The 16,173-nt window shown below is 42.3% G+C and overlaps 1 protein-coding gene across 4 annotated transcripts in view; it reads right to left on the bottom strand.

Annotated features, from left to right (window-relative positions):
* Window positions 1-11,250: 11,250 nt before the first annotated feature.
* LOC135509937 (fibroblast growth factor 11-like) overlaps window positions 11,251-16,173 on the bottom strand; it is a 142,649-nt gene continuing 137,726 nt past the window's right edge. For all 4 annotated transcript variants that reach the window (XM_064930756.1, XM_064930758.1, XM_064930759.1 and 1 more), the window contains 2 exons: window positions 11,732-11,930; window positions 11,251-11,424 (listed from right to left, as the gene is read on the bottom strand). In XM_064930756.1, coding sequence (XP_064786828.1) covers window positions 11,282-11,424; window positions 11,732-11,930 — 342 coding nt within the window. In that variant the 3' untranslated portion in view covers window positions 11,251-11,281. The remainder of the gene's footprint in view (window positions 11,425-11,731; window positions 11,931-16,173) is intronic.

Here is a 16,173-nt window from a genome sequence, read left to right as displayed (position 1 = left end):
ATAGTGCATCTAAATCACACACACACACACACACACACACACACACACACACACACACACACACACACACACACACACACACACACACACACACACACACACACACACACACACACACACACACACACACACACACACACACACACACACACACACACACACACACACACAGAGCTAGTGAAAACCCACATGCCTGTGAACGTGTTTCTCTTTAGGCTTCTGTAGGAGAGGAGTTAGAGAGAGAGAGGGTCACACTGTGAGAGAAGTGGCCATGCATAGCAGCACAATACACAGACTGTACAAGGACACATTTAAGCCCAGCTCCCTGGGGCTCTGAATGTAAAGTGACTCGTTCAGTCTCGGCTCAGCTCTGTGTGTCTCTATGGAGCCCCTCAAGTTCTCATACACACATGCAAGCAAAGACACACACCATCCTTGTGGCACGAACACTTTACAGTGTGAAAACAGCCTGAATCATGTCCTTTCTGCACCTTTGTTATGTCACTTGCTGAAGTTACCTTTACAGCTAGGAGCATTGTATGTAAATGTTTGTCAGTAGGAGTGAGTGTTTTCAAGGTTAATTTGGCAATTTTTGTCTATCTGATCAATATGTCTTTTCTTTACATTGTACTGTAACACAATGGGAGCATCACTTCAGGGCTCCCTGTCTCCTCAGAAAGGAAACGAGAGACGAATCCCCATTAGAATTCATTAACTGGTGAATGACACGGGCCAGCTAACGTTAACACACAGAATCCCTTTTTGTACGTTCCTTCCATTCAGTAACTTCCCAAATAATCCATTAGGCTCTACAAATCCCCTCTGTGTCACATTAACCTGACCACCGAACTCCGTTGTGTCCTCTGTGGTGTGTAGCCACGGGAGAGGAGGAGGGTGGGGTGGAGTGTGAGTGGTTTGGTGCATGCGTGTGTGTATGCATGTCTAATATGTCCAATATAACATGTATAATATAAATTCCATCAATGTATATACACACTGTACAGTATCAGTCAAAAGTTTGGACACACCAACTCATTCAAGGGTTTTTCGTTTCTACGTTGTAGAATAATAGGGAAGACATCAAAACTAGACTAAAAGTCATTTTCTCAGTCTTTCAAAGATCATTTGTAAAAATCGGAATAACTTCACAGATCTTCATTTTAAAGGGTTCCAGCACTGTTTCCCGTGCTTGTTTAATGAACCATAACCAATGAACATGCACCTGTGGAATGGTGGTTAAGACACTAGCAGCTTAGGTAGGCAATTAAAGCACTCAGACATATGGGGCGACACCAAGAGATTCGTATGGACAGTCAAAGCAGAGGCGAAGAGGGACCTCGAGCGCGGGGAACCTCCTAGCCATTCCAATGAGTTTGACGTTACTCCATTTCTAACAACTTTTTCAAAAACCCTCAATGAAGCTTAACTCTAATGTTAAGAAACATTTTGAGGAGACACAGAATCGTTTTGAGCCCTTGAAACCGTTGAATTTAATTTCAGCGTTTAGGAGAAACAAGAACCTCGCCGACATCTTGGTGAATGCTTCCATAGGTAGTGGGAAAGTGCAGGTTAATCCTCATTTTTGATGTGGGAAACACCTACAAAATAAATATACGGGAATGGGGGTTCTAGTTTGGCAGAACTTCCAGCTGGAGTCATCCAATCTGGTCTATTTCATAGAATGTAAAGAATGTAACAAACTGTATGTAGGAGAAACCAAAAATCAATTGCTGAAATGTTTAAAACCACACATGTATTACAAAGAGAGAGTGGATAAAATGACAGAATCATATGTACCCTTTCGTACACATGGAAAAGAGAACATATCTATCTATCGCTGGCCTCGAGTTGGGGGTGGGGTGGTCCAAGGCCCAAAGATTGGCAGCAGAGAAAAGGTGGATAACAAATTACTTGGCCCCATCGGTCTCAATGAGATTGACAAGAGTCCCTTTGCAGATATTACTCCAACTAGATTATCATTTGTTTTATAACATGTTGTTTGTGTGGTTGGCACTACTATATATACTACCAATTAACCTCTAACCCAATTTTAATAGATCCTCTATTAAAAATATTTCTTACATAATCTTCATGGGATTTCTTTGTGTTGTTTTTGTGATTTGCATGATAACAGAATATAGGTTTTCCTCTTTTGAATTTAAAAGGAGGCTATTTTGAATTCTACCCCTCCTCTTATTGCACTTGTTTCAACAATTAGCACTTATTTATGTATAGTTGCCAACATCAGTACTTACCACCTTTTGAGGCAAAAAATAAATATATATATATATATATATATATATATATATATTTATTAATTAATTTATCCTTTCATATTTGTTATGTTTTTAAAGTTTACTGTGGATGGTAATTTATTCCATCTAGTGACCACTAACAAAAATGACAAGGAACTACCCTTTATTCTGGTAGGAAGATTTGAGTGTTCTGGGACCACTTCATCTATTTTTACAATGTATTAAAATTGTATTTTGGTTATAACTAGAAGTTCATAAAATAAGTGGGGTAATTGTCTATGTGCTCGTGCACCCTGTACTCCTTGTGGGTAAGTTTTTGTCCCCTTACCTAAACCTTAACCTTCACCCTAACCATAACCCTCATCCTAACCTTACCCTAACCTTAAATCTCACCTAACTCTAAAATCTTAACCCTTACCTTAATCTTTATCAATTTAAACTTCAATGGAGTGATGTCAGAGTTGTACATTCCATGGATCCCGGATAGCACTAGCCCATAAAGATAGGTTCGGTTGCATCTGATGGGGAGCAGACATTGAATAAGGAATCAGATTATTGATCTATCAGATATGACCAGCAATGATGTCTTAATTATGTAAGCTAGTCATATGCAAAAATAAACGTCAAGAAACTAGTTATTGGTGAACACAGTAATAACCTTGAAAAATCAGAATAATCTTGTTTATTTGCATAGGCCTATTTGTAACAAGCAGGCTATGGAAGAAAGCGCAGTACACAATTCAAAGACACATGAGACCGTTTTTTTTTTTTTTTTTTACAACCATACAAATATATGAGATTTTATTCAATTATATCCAATAACATGTCTCCCTTGACTTTGTGTAAGTTATTATAGAAAGTAATACAGATCATATTGCAAAAGCAGAGAAGACAAGGGTTCAAGGAGGAGTAGAGTGTGTGTATTGGGGGAAGGGAGGGGGGGAGTAAATATAGGACTCCTTGTCTTTCTTTTTCGATGTATCCTGTAAATGTTGGACGCATGCATGCTTGTAGTACAGTCCATCTGTGACTCTCTCCACTGCCGTAGGCTATAGTGCTCAAAACAGCCTTAGATAGATCTTTATTCCTTTATTGTCCCATTCTCTGTTTTTTCGGTGATACATGGTTCGGTGTTTTGCTTGTAGTTGGTATGGTGTTGTTGTCCTCTGTGTGCAATAGGGGGCACACTGCGATGCACATCTGCGATGCTCATCTGCCCCCCCTGCCACGTTTCCATGGATATGATAGTCCCATTGTTTTGGTACAAAAATAGTGTCATCGTGGTTTTGTTGTTAGCTGGAAGACTGAAGTACTGATTTTTCATTGGAAGACATGAAACAAGTAATATGGAGAATTTCGTAAAATCCCTTTTTGGAAGACTTCATCATCATCATCATCGTCATCATCATCACAATAACTTGGATCATCCATGCAATACAAAACTGTAGGGGGCTCCAATGTACGAAGCAGACCCCTTTTATCAATGGCAGAATCACACACGTGGGTTATACAGTGTGTGTGTGTGTGTGTGTGTGTGTGTGTGTGTGTGTGTGAGAGAGAGAGAGATAGAGAGAGACAGTGAATGAGCAGTCTGCATGCTGCTGGGGAGCCAATTAGATTCCTCTCAGGGTTCATAGGTCAGAGGTCATCCAGTTTGATTGACAGGTCTGTATCCATGGTGAGGGGTACTAGGGCTCCGGAAGACATAGTAGCCAAAATATGAATATCCTTCCGTCTTTAGACACAATCACTCACTAATATTTCACTTTTCTCTTTGCCTTTTTGTTTACATTGTTGAGTTGGGGTTCAGTGTTCAGTGTTCAGAGTCCAATTTGAAACCAGTCATGGATATGTATTGAAATACCGAACAAAAACAAGATCAAATCAAGAAAGAAACATACATGGATGGACCAACTAAGATATATACATTAAACAACTCCAATGCTATGGACAGAATCCCCCAAAAGTACATTCTTTCCAAGTCACAATAACCCCAACAACATACCCCCATGGCAACCAAATAACAATCAATCTCAGTCTTCACCAACAAGATCCCACTTTAAAAAACAGTAATACATTTTCAGCATACCATCAGACCATAGTAGTTACTGTGCAGCAGGCCTAGGCTCAAATACGATTCAAATAGCATTTGTTTGCCCTAGTCTGCCTGCAGTGCCATAAGGGTAGGCTTTGCATCTTGCCGGTATTCTATTGCTTCCATTGTGCCAGGACAGCTCAATCAAGCCCACATGAAGTATTTGTAATGATTCCAAATACTATTGAACCCAGGCCTGGTATTTATTTATTTAACCAGAAAAAGCCCATTGAGACAAACAGTATGCAGTACCTCAGTGGTGGGGCAGCTCCCCAGCTTAGCTCCTATTTTAAAGGTGACCTCTGTGATTCACATCTGCGCCGGCCCAGCCCGACATGCAGAAGTGCTGTGTGTGCATTGCAGATGTGCTTCAGGACAGGACTGTACCTTTAAAATGCAGCACTACTCTGAGGACTAACAGAGATTGGAGATAGCTACTGGCCAGAGGTATTTTAGCATTAAACTCAGGGCTGGGTTGGGTCAGGGCCTCAATAGAAAACTATTTTGTCAAGCAGCTTCAGAAACAAAATATCTGAGAACGGGACCTTGACTTAGTTCTTTTGTCAAAGCATGTGAGCTTTTCTCTTTCAATTTTGCGTCTCTTTTCTGCTGCATTGCAGATGTGGGAAGAAGGACGACGCCCCAAAGTAACACACACAGGCACATGCAACAGCAACTGCGATCACAAGCAAACATGGCAAAATGTTTTAAAAGTAAAAGGTCTGACAAAACACATTTGCTAAGTTGTTTAACACTCTCGTAGATATCCTGTATAACCTGTGTTGCATCTTTTAATGAAGTTTCTTCCTTTCTGCCTAACAACTAGTTCTCATTGATTTGGCGTCTTGATTTCTTCCTCTCCTCACTCACAAGCGCACACACACACACACACACACACACACACACACATACACATACACATACACATACACATACACACACACACACACACACACACACACACACACACACACACACACACACACACACACACACACACACCCTCTTTATAAGGGTTGAAGGGGTGTTGTGTTTGGGAGACGGATCAGAAGAGGAAGTGAAACTTCAAAGTGTGGCCGAGTGGGCATGAGTTATTTGCCCCCCTCCCTCCCTCTCCTTTGAGTCCTCCAGGACTCCAGATGACCTACACTGCAGTTCTCTCTCTCTCTCTCAGTGTGTACTGACTGGGGAGAGAAGGAGGGAAAGATGGAAGGAGAAAAGACCCCTGGTAACACCGGGCAAACAGAGTGGGTGAACCTCCATCGCTTAACCCTATTTAATAACCATATCTCACACGCACATACACACACATTTAAACTCTCTATTGCACAAGCATCCACACGGTCTCTCTCTCCCACTTACAAATGTAGAGTGAATAGTATTAATATAATATAATACGCTCTCAAAAGGGAGGATATTTTGCATTTAAAATAGAATCCAGGGGCAATTTATGGGGAGCTTAACAGCTGTAAATCCAGCTCTTGATCTCCCTGATCAATTTATGGTCAGGTAATACACGGGATGGAGAGATAAAGCAGATAGACAAGAGATGAATGGCCGTCCAAAGACACAGTAATTCATGCTGAATGACATGAAGTGATAGCTAACTCCCCGAAGGAAGGTAAGGGATATGGAGAGACATGGAAGAAAAGAGAGAGGAGGAGTATGTCTGTTCGTAGATGTATTCAACACTTCAGTGGTTCAGGGAACACTTTGAACATGGCAAAAACACAGCACAACACGAACCACACCATCCTCGTGGAGGCCAAACAGTTGATTTCCGTTCAAAATCCTATTTTCCCTAACCCTTAACCCTATTAAACCTAACCCTAATCCCCAAACCCCCAAACCCCTTACCCTAATTCTAACCCTAATTGTAACCTTAAACCTAACGCCTAAGCCTAAAATGGCCTTTTTCATTTTGGGGACCGGCAAAATGTCCCCATTTGTCTGAATTGTCCTTTTTTTTACTATCCTTATGAGGACTTCACACACTCTCCTCAGTGGAGAAGCACAACAACTCTTGCAACTCCATGAACACCGTTGTTGTTCCCCCACTCTGCATCTAACAGAAGAAAGTGAAAAACACTGCAAACACCTGGGGGGCCTAAAACAACACTGGTGCTCATCTGAATAACTACATTATCCTCGCATGTGTTTTACTGAAGCGTTGTACTATTTCCAATGAGCTATTGTTCATTCTATATTCATTATTGCAACCTACAGGCATATGTAAATAAATAAAAACTTGTTTGTTTGCTGAATAAGTCAGGTTCATTATAATGAAAATGACTTTGTGTGTGTTTGTGAGTGTTTGATTCTGTATGAGATGGAAGCTCCCTACAATCTTACACTCTATAACCTACACACCAGCATAGCAGCACCCTGTGGCTACATATCTGCTCATACAGGTACTCACACCTTGTGTGCTCGTACATATACTGTACCTGTACTGTATGTATAAACACACACACGTTGTGTAACCATTTGAAGGGTTAAAACAAACGGGATTACATTTGGTGTAAAATTGCACTTACTCCTAAACTGACACACCTTTATGAACACACACCAATCATACTGTATGTAACACGACATACACACGCAGATGACAACACACACACACACTCACATTCAGTGCTCACTGTAATGTAATCTCAACTTGCTCGAGTGCCAGTGTTGTACTGGCACAACATCATCAAATCATCATCAAGCATTTCGCTACACGCAATAACATCTGCTAAACACGTGTATGTGACCAATCAGATTTGATCACCATATCAGCGAGTCAGGGACTAGCTTAGCAGTAGCCCTTAACTCACTTTCTTCTCTCATTGCTAATAGTAATGCTTGTGGAGGGTGTGCATTCAGAGTTGTGATGTAAAATAATGTAATGCATGCACAGACAGTGGTTGATATATAATGTATTGCAACATAGATTTCCCCAGCCCTTAAATAAAACTGTAAAAATCACAGGATTCATGGCTATTTCACATACAGTATATCCAATTCATGGATTCACTGGCCTTATTCAACATTGACCGGTTTGATAAACCAGCGGAAGCGCTCATTTAATGTAACCTATTGTTTTCTCCTCTCCTCCCCTCCCCTCCCCTCCCCTCCGCTCCGCTCCACTCCACTCCACTCCTCTCCTCTCGATCATCTCCTCCTCCCCACTCCACTCCTCCCCTCTCATCCCCTTCTCGCCACTCTCATCCCCTCCTCCCCACCCCTCCTCCCCTCTCATACACTCCTCTGCTCCATCCCCTCCTCTCCTCTCATCTATCTCCTCCTCCCCACTCCACTCTTCCCCTTTCATCCCCTCCTCCCCATTCCACTCCCCTCCTCTCATCCATCTCCCTCCCACTCCATTCCACTCCTCCCCTATCATCCCCTCCTGTTTTCCATCGCCTCCTCCCCACTCTACTCCTCTCATCCCCTCCATCTCCTCATCCCCCTTTCCTGACAGTCTCACACCATTTAGTTATAATCTGAGGCAGAAGGAATCTTCCTAGAGACTCATGTTCTCAGAACCTTTCTATAATTGGACATGCTTGGAATTAGCTTGTGGAATCAGTGGGTCAGATGTGTGTGTGTGTGTGTGTGTGTGTGTGTGTGTGTGTGTGTGTGTGTGTGTGTGTGTGTGTGTGTGTGTGTGTGTGTGTGTGTGTGTGTGTGTGTGTGTGTGTGTGTGTGTGTGTGTGTGTGTGTGTGTGTGTGTGTGTGTGTGTGTGTGTGTGTGTGTGTGTGTGTGTGTGTGTGTGTGTGTGTGTGTGTGTGATCATAGGCCTTTAGGCTCAGCAACTGGGCTTCCCAAATACATAAATCAGAAACCCTGACAGGCAGGCAGGCAGGCAGACAGACAGACAGACAGACAGACAGACAGACAGACAGACAGACAGACAGACGGTCAGACAGCCTGACAGACAGCCTGCTAGCATAACAGACAGACAGCCTGCTAGCATGACAGACAGCCTGCTAGCCTAACAGACATACAGCCTGCTAGCCTAACAGACAGACAGCCTGCTAGCCTAACAGACAGACAGCCTGCTAGCATAACAGACAGACAGTCTGCTAGCCTAACAAACAGACAGCCTGCTAGCCTAACAGACAGACAGCCTGCTAGCCTAACAAACAGACAGCCTGCTAGCATAACAGACAGACAGCCTGCTAGCATAACAGACAGACAGCCTGCTAGCCTAACAGACATACAGACACACAACATTGTACAACATGGACCCTGGAGGATTGCAATACTGTCGTGTTACAGCTCGCTCACTTTCACAACAGACAGAGAGAGAGTGAGAGAGAGAGGGAGCGAGAGAGAGAGAGAGGGAGAGAGAGAGAGAGAGAGAGAGAGAGAGAGAGGGAGAGAGAGAGAGATGAAGATGCCTGGTGTCAGCACCTTATTTAGGATTACCAGGTCTGGAAGAAGCCATCGTAATTCCTATAATTCTCTCTGAACCCTCGTTCATCCCTTTCTCTCCTCTGGCTTGACAAACAAGTAGTGGTGTAAAGTACTTAAGTAAAAATACTTTAAAGTACTAGTTAATTAGTTTTTGGGGTATCTGTACTTTACTATTTATATTTTTGACTACTTTTACTTTACTATATTCCTTGTGAAAATATTGAACTTTTTACTACATACATTTCTCTTGACACCCAAAAGTACTTGTTATATTTTGAGTGCTTAGCAGGACAGGAAAATAGTCAACTTCACGCACTTATCAACCAAACATCCCTGGTCATCCCTACTGCCTCTGATCTGGCAGACTCACTAAACACACATGCTTCTCTTGTAAAAAAGAAAATGGTGCCATCTGGTTTCCTTAATATAAGGAATTTGAAATGATTTATGCTTTTACTTTTGATACTTAAGTATATTTTAAACCAAATACTTTTAGACTTTTACTCAAGTAGAATTTCACTGGGTGACATTTACTTTTACTTGAGTCATTTTATATTAAGGTTTCTTTACTTTTACTCAAGTATGAAAGTTGGGTACTTTTTCCACCACCGCCAACAAGCCCACTCACTCTAAAGTAGTGAATCTCTCCTCCATCTACCACTCTGCCCTAGCTCTCCGCCTCCCAAATGGCACCCTATTCCCTACATACTGCACTACTTTTGATCAGGGCCCATAGGGCTATGTAGGAAATAGTTTGCGGTAACACTTTATTTGGATAGTCCATCTGTAACTATCTACTAACCCTAGCTCGAACACTAACCCTAACTAACCTTAACCTTAACCCTTATCCTAACCCTAAACATAACTTAAACCCTAACCTTACCCGTATTCTAACCCTATTTGTAACCTTAACAAGTAGTTGCTCATCAACAGATAGTTTGTTGACAGTATGACCATAAATCGGGATTATCCAAATAAAGTGTGACCTAACATTCCATTTGGGATAGGAACTCCAATCCCTCCTGTAACCACATCAAGGTAAAATAAAATACAAACATCATAGTCTTGTAGACGCATGTCAACGACAGGCAACGTATTCCCTGTACTGCTTGACCTTTGACCAGAGCTCTGGTCGGTATCATTTCGGATGCAGCCATCGAGTATTAGCAACCTGTAACTGCCGCTGTCAACATCAACAAAACAACAGATTTCATACTGTACAACAATGACGTTGCTATGGGCAATGACCAGACATGATGGTGTAGCGTGCAGTAAAGGAGGCTCGTAATAACTACGATCTGCTCAGGATACTGGATCATGTGTTGAAGAGGTTCAATGCGTACTAGTTGGTTATTACATCGGAAGTTGAGATCAACAACAGAAATAAACATGGAACCAGGAGGCTATTAGCATGGGTGCCAGTCTGTTTGGCCTGATAATTCCATAAAGAGGCTGTAGCCCTCAGGAAAGAACCACAACTGTCCTGCAATAACATACACAGCTACAAAAACACTCAAACAAAACCACAATAGGCCTACGGCACAGGAGGCTGTTGAGGGGAGGATGGCTCATAATAATACCCAGAACGGAGCAAATGGAATGACATCAAACACATGAAAACACATTTGCTACCATTCCACTCATTCCGCTCCAGCCACTACCACGAGTCCGTCCACCGCAAAAAGGTGCCACTGACCTGCTGTGGGCCCTACAGTATGTATCTCCCTGGCTGAAGGCATGAGCTAGAGAAATGATACAATGTGTTGTAGTGATAGGAGGGTGTATTGCAAACAGATTCTCAGAGACCAACACCATCTCACTGATGGTATCATTACCATTCCTTAAGCCCTGACCCGCACACAATTACCACTCTCTCTCAGCAGGGTGTGTGTGTGTGTATGTGTGTAGTTCAATGCAGTACAGTGGGGAGGTTCCTCTCTCTCTTTCAAGAGGTATGGGAGATTTTGATTAGAGAGCTGCTGTTAACAGCTCTAGAGAAGAACGAGGAAGTTTCTCTTGTGCTGCCGAGTGGAAAATTGACTCCGTGTCACAAACTAATCAAATTTCACCACAGGTGAACGAGAGAAAGAAAAAAAGAAAAGAGAACCTCCACATCATTGCTTAAGTATGGAGGGGATCGCTATGGTCACAAAGGTGCTGACGGACAAAGAATACCTGGTAACAGATGTGAAGAGAACAACAGGGTGTTTGGGGACACGTCCCATGTGGCACCCAAATTTCCTTTATAGTGCACTACTTTTGACCAGAGTCCTGTGCAAGCTTTGGTCAGAAGTAGTGCACTATAAACGGAATAGAGTGAAATTTCACATCCTTGGTCAACCTTACATTAGTATGGATGAAACCTGTGGGAATATAGAACAATACAGCCCCCTCTACGCGCTGCTCGGTGGGGCAGGGGGGAAACATTTGACGGTGACACCCCTTTGTAATAAAAACAGGAAGACTTTGTTCGCCAGTCAGTGCCAGTGCCAGTCTGTGCCCATTGCCCCCTGTCTTCTCCGTGCGCTAGGAAGTTTTGGTTTTGGAGGGCGGGTCTTTCTTGCCGTTCTGCAGTACGGGCGAATCCGAGGTCTTGGCCGTTTTTCTGGGCGGACTCAGCTCGGCGACCACCACCACTTCATGCAGCGAAGGCTCCCTGTACATTGCCACTGTATGGGGGAGAGAAGGGGAGGGAGCGAGAGAGAGGTGAGTGAGGAGGGGAGGAGGAGGAAGGGGGGAAGAGGGTGGAAATAGGGGAAGGGAGAGAAGGAAGGGATGGGATAAAAGGATGGGAAAAAAAGAAGTGAGAGAGGAGAGAGACAATAATATTGAGCTGAAAAAATCTATTTTTTAAATGAGACTTGAGCAACATCTACAGTAGCCAACTGGTCTTTGCAGAAAGACCGCTTGCTGCCCACAACGTTACAAATGTTCCAGCATGCCCTATGTCGGGGATGTCTGAGAATAGTAGCCTACCTTCTATGAGTTTGGGCAGGAAGTGGGCCGCCCCTTTGGTCTTCTTGACCCTGTTGCCCTTCATGACCTGTCCGTCCCGGTTGATGCCGATGTACCAGGCCCTGCCCGACTGGGTCTGCCGGTACAGGATGGACGAGTACGTCACGTAGTAGTTCTCAAACACACTCTCTTTGAACTTGCACTCTGGGGTGAAGTGTTCCTGTAGATTAGAAGACAGAGACACACTGATATTCATAGGTGAGCACATGGGGAACACAAACACAGATAAGCAGATGGAGCGCACTCACACACTCACTCATGCTCTAACTCCCTCACACACTCACACACTCACTCATGCTCTAACTCACTCACACACTCACACACTCACTCATGCTCTAACTCACTCACACACTCACTCATGCTCTAACTCACTCACACACTCACTCACTCACTCACTCACTCACTCACTCACTCACTCACTCACTCACTCACTCACTCACTCACTCATACTCTAACTCACTCACTCACTCAATCACACACTCACTCATGCTCTAACTCACTCACACACTCACTCACTCACTCACTCACTCACTCACTCACTCACTCACTCACTCACTCACTCACTCACTCACTCACTCACACTACACACTCCAGATCAGTGGACAAGAACAACAGATTGAAAGTGCTGACAAATATTTTGATTCCATATATTTAATTTCAAATTCCAAAGGCTCAGATGGAGAATTGCGCAGAATGGAGCCCACATTTCCTTGTGACAGGGTTAGGGGAGGATCTGTGTCTGTTGTGCAAAATGAACACAACACGAGCACGCTCACCCCCCCACACAGAGGCTATCTGTCACCATCCTGTCCAACTATATCACCATCCTGTCCATCTATATAACTATAATGTCCATCTATATCTATATCACCATCCTATCCATCCATATCTATATCACCTCCCTCTCCATCTATATCTATATCACCATCCTGTCCATCTATATCTATATGAACATCCTGTCCATCTATATCTATATCACCATCCTATCCATCCATATCTATATCACCTCCCTCTCCATCTATATCTATATCACCATCCTGTCCATCTATATCTATATGAACATCCTGTCCATCTATATCTATATCACCATCCTATCCATCCATATCTATATCACCTCCCTCTCCATCTATATCTATATCACCATCCTGTCCATCTATATCTATATAAACATCCTGTCCATCTATGTCTATATCACCATCCTATCCATCCATATCTATATCACCTCCCTCTCCATCTATATCTATATCACCATCCTGTCCATCTATATCTATATAAACATCCTGTCCATCTATGTCTATATCTATATCACCATCCTGTCCATCTATATCTATATGAACATCCTGTCCAACTATGTCACCATCCTGTCCATCCATGTCACCATCCTGTTCATATATATATATATATATCAACCTCCTGTCCATCTATATCTATATGAACATCCTGTCCATCTATATCTATATAAACATCCTGTCCATCTATGTCTATATCTATATCACCATCCTGTCCATCTATATCTATATGAACATCCTGTCCATCTATGTCACCATCCTGTCCATCCATGTCACCATCCTGTTCATATATATATATATATATCAACCTCCTGTCCATCTATATCTATATGAACATCCTGTCCATCTATATCTATATAAACATCCTGTCCATCTATGTCTATATCTATATCACCATCCTGTCCATCTATATCTATATGAACATCCTGTCCATCTATATCTATATAAACATCCTGTCCATCTATGTCTATATCTATATCACCATCCTGTCCATCTATATCTATATGAACATCCTGTCCATCTATGTCACCATCCTGTCCATCCATGTCACCATCCTGTTCATATATATATATATATATCAACCTCCTGTCCATCTATATCTATATGAACATCCTGTCCATCTATATCTATATAAACATCCTGTCCATCTATGTCTATATCTATATCACCATCCTGTCCATCTATATCTATATGAACATCCTGTCCATCCATGTCACCATCCTGTTCATATATATATATATATATATATATCACCATCCTGTCCATCTATATCTATATCACCATCCTATCCATCCATATCTATATCAACTCCCTCTCCATCTATATCTATATCACCATCCTGTCCATCTATATCTATATAAACATCCTGTCCATCTATGTCTATATCTATATCACCATCCTGTCCATCTATATCTATATGAACATCCTGTCCATCTATGTCACCATCCTGTCCATCCATGTCACCATCTTGTTCATATATATATATATATCAACCTCCTGTCCATCTATATCTATATCACCATCCTGTCCATCTTTGTCACCATCCTGTCCATCTGTATCACCATCCTGTCCATCTATATCTATCCCCATCCTGTCCATCTATATCTATATGTATATCACCATCCTGTCCATCTATGTCACCGTCCTGTCCATCTATGTCACCACCCTGTCCATCTATGTCACCCTCCTGTCCATCTATGTCACCCTCCTGTCCATCTATATCACCATCCTGTCCATCTATATCTATATCACCATCCTGTCCATCTATATCTATGTCACCCTCCTGTCCATCTATGTCACCCTCCTGTCCATCTATATCAACCTCCTGTCCATCTATATCTATATCACCATCCTGTCCATCTTTGTCACCATCCTGTCCATCTGTATCACCATCCTGTCCATCTATATCTATCCCCATCCTGTCCATCTATATCTATATCTATATCACCATCCTGTCCATCTATGTCACCGTCCTGTCCATCTATGTCACCCTCCTGTCCATCTATGTCACCCTCCTGTCCATCTATGTCACCCTCCTGTCCATCTATATATTTATTTATTTTTATTTATTTTACCTTTATTTTACTAGGCAAGTCAGTTAAGAACAAAATCTTATTTTCAATGAGGGCCTAGGAACAGTAGGTTAACTGCCTGTTTAGGGGCAGAATGACAGATTTGTACCTTGTCAGCTCGGGGATTCGAACTTGCAACCTTTCAGGTTACTAGTCCAACACCCTAACCACTAGGCTACCCTGCCGCCCTACCACCATCCTGGTCCATCTATATCACCATCTTGTCCATCCACATCTATATCTATAAAGCACATTTTTTTGTCCATTAAAATAACATAAAAATGATCAGAAATACAGTGTTGTAACGGCAGATTTCCTCCTCTTCGTTTGAAGAGGAGGTGTAGCAGGGATCGGACCAAAATGCAGCGTGGTAAGTGTCCATATCGTTTATTATAAAACATCAACTGAACACTAGAAATACAAAACAATAAATGTGACCATGAACGAAAACGAAACAGTACCGTGTGGCGACAGACACGGAAACAGACACCCACAAACCAACAGTGAAACCCAGGCTACCTAAGTATGATTCTGCCTCTGATTGAGAACCATACGAGGCCGAAACAGAAACCTAAACAGAGAAACACAAAACATAGACTACCCACCCAACTCAGGCCTGACCATACTAAATAAAGACAAAACAAAGGAAATAAAGGTCAGAACGTGACAAGTGTAGACAATGTTAATGTTGTAAATCACTATTGTAGCTGGAAACAGCTGATTTTTATGGAATATCTACAAAGGCGTACAGAGGCCCATTATCAGCAACCAAATGCACGTTGTGTTAGCTAATCCAAGTTGATCATTTTCAAAGGCTAATTGAACATTAGAAAAGCATTTTGCAATTATGTTAGCACAGCTAAAAACTGTTGTTTCAGATTAAAGAAGCATCAAATCAAATTTGCTTTCTTTAGACTAGTTGAGTATCTGGAGAATCAGCATTTATGTGTTTGATAATAGGCGCAAAATGTCCAGAAACAAAAACCATACTTCTGAAACTCGTCAGTCTATTCCATGCAAAAAATTGTCAAGACACTGAAGATCTCATACAATGCTGTATACTACTCCATTCACAGAACAGCGCAAACTGGCTCTATCCAGAATAGAAAGAGGAGTGGGAGGCGCCGGTGCACAACTGAGCAAGAGGACAAGCACATTAGAGTGTCTAGTTTGAGACGCCTCACAAGTCCTCAACTGGCAGCTTCATTAAATAGTACCCGCAAAACACCAGACTCAACGTCAACAGTGAAGAGGTGACTCCGGGATGCTGGCCTTCGAGGCAGAGTTGCAAAGAAAAAGCCATATCTCAGACTGGCCAATAAAAAGAAAAGATTAAGATGGGCAAAAGAACACAGAAACTGGACAGAGGAACTCTGCCTAGAAGGCCAGCATCCCGGAGTCACCTCTTCACTGTTGACGTTGAGACTGGTGTTTTACAGGATGGTGTCCATCTATATCTATATCACCATCCTGTCCATCGATATGTATATCTATATCACCATCCTGTCCATCGATATGTATATCTATGTCACCATCCGGTCCA

This window comes from Oncorhynchus masou, chromosome 23 (genome assembly GCF_036934945.1).
Source record: "Oncorhynchus masou masou isolate Uvic2021 chromosome 23, UVic_Omas_1.1, whole genome shotgun sequence".
Classification (NCBI taxonomy): Eukaryota; Metazoa; Chordata; class Actinopteri; order Salmoniformes; family Salmonidae; genus Oncorhynchus; species Oncorhynchus masou.
This window is presented reverse-complemented; position numbering and strand designations above follow the sequence as displayed.